General features: G+C 37.4%; 1 protein-coding gene across 1 annotated transcript in view; it reads left to right on the top strand.

Moving 5' to 3' along the window:
• The first annotated feature begins 16 nt into the window (after positions 1–16).
• Positions 17–7,778, top strand: part of TGFBRAP1 (transforming growth factor beta receptor associated protein 1) — a 31,130-nt gene continuing 23,368 nt past the window's right edge. The window contains exons 1-3 of the mRNA XM_003203178.4: positions 17–117; positions 294–995; positions 6,995–7,189. Of these exons, the coding sequence (XP_003203226.1) occupies positions 311–995; positions 6,995–7,189 (880 nt within the window). The 5' untranslated portion in view covers positions 17–117; positions 294–310. The remainder of the gene's footprint in view (positions 118–293; positions 996–6,994; positions 7,190–7,778) is intronic.

The raw sequence follows: 7,778 nt of genomic DNA, 5'->3' as shown, positions 1-7,778 counted from the left end.
TTTAACAATAAGGGTGATGAGGCACCAGCACAGCTTGCCTTGAGAGGTGGTGGATTTCCTGTCCCTAAAGACATCCAAGGTCGAGTTGGATGGGGCTCTGAGCACCGTGATCCAGATGTAGGTGTCTCTGTTCATTGCAGGGCAGTTGGACTAGATGGCCTTTAAGGATCCTGTCTAACTCAAACACTTGTATGAGCATTAAAGATACAACAATACAGCTTTTGTACAGGTGAATGTTAAATTTCTTTTGCTGGCATGCATGGAGGTTAATAACTTTTTTCCTCTTTAATCAGATCACCCAGAAGACACGATGAGTGTTAAAGCTTTCAAGCTCGTCTCTGCTGTTGAGCGGGAGATGTTAATGGGAGACAAAAATCACATCAACATTGAATGCATTGAGTGTTGTGGAAAGAACCTCTATATTGGAACCAACGACTGCTTTATCTATCACTTTATGTTGGATGAGAAGGTATCAACATCTGGAAAAATAACTTTTGCGGCCACCAAGCAACTGCATAAATACCTGGGCTTCAAGAAGCCCGTGAGTGAGTTGAAAGCAGCTTCTGCACTCACCAGGCTTCTTGTGCTTTGTGATAACACAATAACACTAGTTAATATGATGAACTTGGAACCTGTTCCCACGGGCGCTAGAATCAAAGGAGCTGTGACATTTACATTAAATGAGAATCCTGTGAGTGGGGACCCTTTCTGTGTTGAAGTCTGCATTATCTCAGTCAAGCGACGGACCATTCAGATGTTCATGGTGTTTGAAGACAGGGTCCAGATAGTGAAGGAAGTGGTTACCCCAGAGCAGCCCTGTGCAGTGGCTGTAGATGGTTATTACTTATGTCTTGCACTTACTACGCAGTATATCATTTTGAATTATAATACTGGCAACTCCCAGGATCTATTTCCCTACTGCAGCGATGAGAAACGGCCAATTGTGAAAAGAATAGGCAGACAAGAGTTCCTGTTGGCTGGTCCTGGAGGGCTAGGTAAGACTAAGCTTACTCTTTTTTTCAGTTTTTGAACTTGTGAGTCAAAGCTTAAGTAACAGTATTTTACAGAATAATGACACCTTTCTTCACAGGTCTGTGCTGGAATGCTGAGATAAAAGTTCAGTGGTAAATTGTTGGTACTAAATGTTTTTATTGCTCTCTTGTCTTAGCGCACAAAAATCTGGTTATTTGTATTTTAATCATGTCAGTAGAAAGCTTTGTGTCTATGTAGACACCCACAGGGTAAGCAGTAGAAGACTAGCATATAGGTGTGTTTTACTACAACAACAGTAAGAACTGTTAGGAGAATTAAACTTCATCCTAAATCCTGCAGAAGTAAACTGTTGGAACTATAGGTGTTGTCACAGTAGCCAGTGGTAATATGTCTAATTTTTTTAGCAGTAGTTTTCAGTTTTGCAAAAATAGAGCTAGGTCATGAGGAACAGCACTCTCTTCTAATAGATAACTTCAAGGATTAATGCTGCTGCAATTTGTCTAAACCAACAAATGCTGTGAGTTCAGTAATCTTGAGCTTTTTTTGGAAAAGCTGCAATTTCCTGGAGTTGACAGACCAAAAGCACAATACTTGCATGCTGTTTGCCATATGACTCTACATTTAGGAGATGCAATTTGTGTATCATCGCTAGCATATTAGGAATAGCATAATACAAATAGATCTCAAATAGTTAGGTGCTTCTTTTTTTATTTTTTATTTTAATAAATTCTGAAGAAAACCATGAGTGTAATCAACTGTTTATACTGAATTTGCAGCTTGTGACCAGGATGCAAGAGATATATCAACTTACCAGTTTTTCCTGATAGATGTGGAGATTAATTAGAATATCTCCTTTTGGAAATTAAGGATGTTCTGCGATGTACTTGTTTTTTCAGATTTGAGACTTTTCTAAGCTATATTGGTTATACATCTACATTAGAATTATTTGTTGCTTTAGATGTGGACACAAATTTATGGACATTAACCAATTTAGTAGTGCTGTGAAAGTTAAAATTTGTAAATTGACTATCTGGAAATATTCCTTTTTGGCATGTTCTTGAGGAGATCTCATTCTTTAATATTTTTTTATGAATGAACCAGATTCTGTTCAACTGCTTTGGCTTTGTCTGCCTATTTCTTTGTTTATTTTTAGAAGAATGGATGTGTTTTCAAAAAATAGGAAAAATTGTTTTTAGTTAGATTTTTACTTTTATCTGCTTCCCTAGAAGGCAGCTATATAGTAAAGCCCTTAGAGAAACCAGTATTCCTGTATAAGTAGATTGTCCTGTGCTGAAAATAATAGATATGATATCTTAAGCAAATGTACATCTCTAGATATACTTTAAGCTTTGTCATTTCTCCATAGTACAGGCAAATCTTAAGCTCAGACTTAGTAAGACTGCTATTTACTATATAGCTTTTCTTTGCCAAACTCATCTTCTGATCTTTTCTAATCACCTGTTTCCTGTTCTACTCCTCCTGCAGTTCTGTATAGTACCATGTACCTACCTGTTCTTCTTCAGTAGAATTCTTGGTGAATTTAGCCTTTTTTGAAGTTGAGAAAATAGTTGAGCAACTTTATAATACAAACATTGTGTATCTCAGCATTTGGAGTACACTACTGCTGTAAAGTGGATGGACTTAGAAAGGCTTGATATGAATCTTAAGTATCAATTTTGTTTCACTTATGTACATCTTATCAATTAAGACATTCATTTGGCACTTGGTAGTGTGTCTGTTGAATTCAGACTTGTTACTGAGGTGGAAAATATTTACACTGGTATATTTGGGTCTATAGGCTTTAAAGGGACATTTGTCTACTAGGTTAACTTGATTTTGAGTTCAGACAAACTAAGAATTGGCAGCAACAAACTGCTTGAAATCATCATCATCATAAAGTAAAAGATCTGAGTTTCTTTAACGTAACATTCAAGCAAAGTGAAAATTAGAATTGTTCATGGTTGACCTATGAACTGAACTATTCAGTACTTTGGTTCTACTTGCAGCTAGTGTATAGTTCTCTGAAAAGTAGTGGGAACTTGATTTTTTTCTTTTTGGTACATCTTCGTTCTGTTCAGTAATTAGTACATACAGAATTGAAAATCAGTTATTTGTGATTACGCATGAAACTCTGCTTGATAAAATTCAGTTTTTCAGGAGGCTGTTGTTCTATGCTTCTAATCTGATTTTCTACAGCATAGGCTTTATTTAATAATTTTTAACAAACATTTCTTACCTACTGACACAGAGTGCACATTCCCAGCACCAATTGGTGTGACTATCCCTGGAATATTAGAGGTTTTGACACATCACTTAATGTGAGGCTGGATCAGGCCCTGGGCAATTTGATCAAGCTATGTATGTTCCTGTTCACTGCAGGAGAGCTGGACTAGATTAAGGTCCCTTCCAACTCTAAGGGTTCTATGATTATATTATTCTGTGATCCGTGACAGCCTAACCAATCTGGTGGCTTTCGATGATGGAGTGATGTCATCAGTAGACAAAGGAAAAGCAACTAATGTTATCTACCTAGACTCCTGCGAGGCCTTTCCTATGGTTCTATAGGAGGTGGCAGCAGAGACAGATGACCTGGGAGAAATATGGAGACATAATCCATGCATGCGATGATGAGATTGTGCAAGCCAAAGTCCAATTGCCAATGAATCTGGTTGATACCATGTAGGACAACAAAAAGAGCTTCTACAAGTATATTAACAGGAAAGGAAGGCTAGGGAAAATGTGTGCCCACCACTGAATGGGGCAGGCAACCGCATGCCAGAGGACAGAGAAAAGAAAAAGTCTGAGGGGTTTAATTAATTGTGATTAATCAACGTGGTTTTACGAAAGGATAATTTTTGACCTGTCTGGTAGTCTTGGTGGATGAGGAGAGAGTAGTAATGCGGACTTCAGGGCTTTTGATGCTATCTCCCATAACATTCTTATAGGCAAACAGATGAAGAACAAGCTAGATACTGACGTAGGTTGAAATCTTGGCTCAAAGGGTTGCAGGCAGCAGCACAAAGCTCAGCTTCAGTTCAGTCATAAGCTGTGTATCTCAGTGGGCCAATAGTGAGGACAATTCTGATGTTAATGACGTGGATAGTGGTATGCATTGCACCCACAATAAGTTTGTATGTGATACCCAAGTGAGAGCAGTAGCTGATACAAAGATGATTGCTGCATTTTGTTTGAGGAGGGCTGAGCAGCCTTAGGACTGTTCAGTCTGAAGAAGAAAGAGCTTGCATAGATTGTACCAAAATTCAAGAAAAAACTTCATTATTATGGTGGCTGAAGGATGGAATCTGAAAAGGGTGTGAGTCTGTTCTCAAAGATACCTAAAACCTGACTGGATTAGGTTTTGAGCAAGAGCAAGTGAGTCGAAGCTGATTTAGTGAGGATGTTCCCTCCCAATTTCATCTAATCAACGTCAGTGCATATATAAATTTTATATAATTAATTACAGTTTATTCTTTTTCCGGCATTAACTCATCTCAGTGGTGCATGGTTTGAACAGTTGCATAGTGATTGAGTAGCCTACAAATGGACAGCTGCAGCCTATAACTTGCAACAAGCACGTGTGCTAAGCAGAATGATTCATAAAAGGTTATGCAATTCATTTTCTTGCAGTTGGTGATAGTGTATAAAGCATAGTAGTCAACAGCAACCAACATGTTCCCTGTTTTCACCCACTTGTAGTATTCCTTTTGATGTCAGCTTTTATGATAACCAGAAATTTTCATGTTGTTTAGAAAAGGCAACTAAATAATCGTGCTTTTTCTTACTGCACTTTTTCCCAGATATTTTCACTAAAACTTTTGTTTAAAAACTAACAAAAACACTGCAGAGTCCATCAGGCAAATACGTAAGTTGGTCCTTTGTTGAGTGTAGAGGGTCATTCTGGATGTCTTCTGCTAGCCCTTAAACTTCTGTGGTTCTACAGATTAGTAGATCTCTTAGTGCTAACAGTATTGTTGTGTTTTGAGTCAATTTTATAACTTTTGGATAGCACGTGCATTTCTAATACAAAATCAATCCATGATTTCATCTATATCACTTAACCAGGAACCATGGTCTTCCTGCTGTTGCTGTTATCTGTGGGTGAAAGTTTGGTCAAGACTAGAAATGACATTGTTCTACCTCAGAAGCCTCAGCTGTTGAGAGCTGAGGGCTGTAGACAGATATTGAGTTGGAAAAGTACTGTGCTTTGCTCTGCTTGTCTTTTCACTTCCTTAAAGGGTTTCTTTTTAATGATCAATTAAAAGAGCTCTGTGATTTAAAAATAATCATAATGAAAAAAAAGTGTTTTAATAATATCAAAGAAATATTAAAATTTTAACAATTTTTATTTCAAATATTATTCCTGACTTTGTTACTGGTTTTTTTTGTTTGTTTGTTTTTCTCCCTCCCCCCACCTTTTGAAATGGAATTGTAGTACAGGATAGCAAGGAGTCACAACTGGAAGGTATTAAAAATGAGTAGTGCAGTCAGCTTTGCATAAAATTTTGCTTCCTAAGTGTAAGAATATCCAAGTCAATTTGGATAGGATATTGTGGCAAAGCAGTATTTTCTGCAGTGTGCTGTTTGAAAAAGTGATGTTGTTAGTGTAAAAGTTAATAACATTTGCTAATAGTCAGGTGTGAAATCATGACTGTGCAGCACCATTAGTCAAAGGAAAGGATTGATAATTTCAAAGCTCTTTAAAGGATCCAGAAACTTAGTTTCTATACCATAGTTCTGTTTAAAAAAAAAAAAAATCTACAGCCATCTGCTTTATTCACTTTTTTGGGGTCAGGGAGGGAGAGGTGTTAGGTTTTTGTTTGTTTGTTTCCCTTCAGGGTGGCACTGCTACCCAGCTACCCTTACCTCACCCTTGCTTCATTATTCTCTGTTTGGAAGAGCTTTTGTAAATTGAATAACATAATCTTTTAATCTCCTCTATCCTTTAGAACTCAGACTCATTCTGCCAGCTGCCAAGTGGCTCATTCCTGCTGAAGAGCAATATTCATAGGCATGTCTTTTTAGTGGAGTGAGAATTCTGATATTAAGTGGTACGTGTTCATGTTCATAACAGAACTTTACATGATGCTCAGTTGTCGAAGAATTATTGAACAACATCTGCAAGTCTAGACAGGCATTTTCCATCAGTTAATAGTAGAAAAGTCTCAGAAAGTAGAATTGGTGAATACTAAGTACAAGAAATGGAAGCAAAGGCTTATGATCCAGAAGCAAGGCATACTTTTAAACTAGGAAGAACAGAACAGAGAGGAAGAAAGGACAGTAGCAGCAAAAAGAAATATATATTAACTGAAGGTATTGGATTTAATATCATTGATTTGATAAGACAGCATAGGTATCATTGGGATATTAAAGATATTTTTTTATCTGTGCTTGGCTTATGTAAAGATTAGCTTTATATGTTGTTTCTGAATATTTTTTTAAGAGGTTTGAAAACACCTTTCAAGAAGTGGCTTTTCTGAAGGAACTCTAATTTCATTCTGTGCAAATTTAGCCCTGGCAAAGTGGAGAAGTGAAGAAGCATACGGACTGGCATCCTCTTTGGGCATATGATGCTGCAAGGATCAAATAGGCCTTTATTGAGGGATAGGTCAGGTTGTGCAGATCTGCAGCTCTTATTAAGACAATATTGTTTGAACATCCAACCTCACTAAATATTTATGGTTAGGGATGAATTTGAACAACATGTCATAATTGTTAAAGATACTTTTATAAAAATAATTGGATTATATATTAGTAGCTTTTTCAATATTTCTCTTTTCATTCTTTGTGGTATTTGTTTCTATGGGTGTTGGATAAAGAACAGCTTCAAACTGAACAAGCCAACAGGTTTGTAAGATCCAGGGAGGTGTGACGTGCTGCCACTGTGCCATCTGATGCTGCATCTGTTCTTCTAAGACCTACTATTCCTATACCTTGTTATCAATACTGGTGGGGGGAAATGCTCTTCAATTAGTGTGAGCCTCAGGCTTCTTTCTTTTTGTAGGCATGTTTGCAACTGTAGATGGCATCTCGCAGCGTGCTCCTGTGCACTGGTCGGAGAACGTGATTGGAGCAGCTTTGTGCTTTCCCTATGTGGTTGCTCTGGATGAGGATTTCATTACAGTGCACAGCATGTTGGACCAGCAGCAAAAGCAAACCCTGCCATTTAAAGAAGGTCATATTCTACAGGATTTTGAAGGTACTAAAGAACAGTTGGTTTTTGTTCTTTTTGTACCAGTAATTCTGGAACAGTCACCACTGTGAGCATAGTCACTTCATTTGTTGTTTTTTGAGGGAGTGTTTGTTTGTTGAACAAATATCTACCAAGTGTGTTAACTATTGTAACTTCTTAGCAAGTATTTTTGTCATTTAGGTTCCCACTGCCTGTGATAGGAAAAAATTGTCATCTAGAATTGAGTGTTTCCAACAATATGTTGAATGTACTTTAACCAAGTTAGTTGTTGGGTAGGAGTGTGTGAGCTTGGAGTTTTTTCCTGTAACTTAATACTGTTCCTTTAAAAGAAACTAACGATGTTATGAGTCCATGACTGTGGGCTACAGATAGATGTCCACTTGTTCTCCTGGCAAAGTTTACATATCTTAAAATTGTTCTTTTGGATGCCTTTCTAAAACAGCTGATAAAGCTTCATAGAATTATAGAATGGCCAAGGTGAAAAGGACCTCAAAGTTTCAACCCCCTGCCATGGGCAGGGTTGCCAACCACTAGACCTGCGGAAGTAGGTATTTCATGACAAGTTGTTAAACACAAATACACTTTTTTTTTTTTT

The sequence above is a fragment of the Meleagris gallopavo genome, chromosome 1 (genome assembly GCF_000146605.3).
Source record: "Meleagris gallopavo isolate NT-WF06-2002-E0010 breed Aviagen turkey brand Nicholas breeding stock chromosome 1, Turkey_5.1, whole genome shotgun sequence".
Lineage (NCBI taxonomy): Eukaryota > Metazoa > Chordata > Aves > Galliformes > Phasianidae > Meleagris > Meleagris gallopavo.
This window is presented reverse-complemented; position numbering and strand designations above follow the sequence as displayed.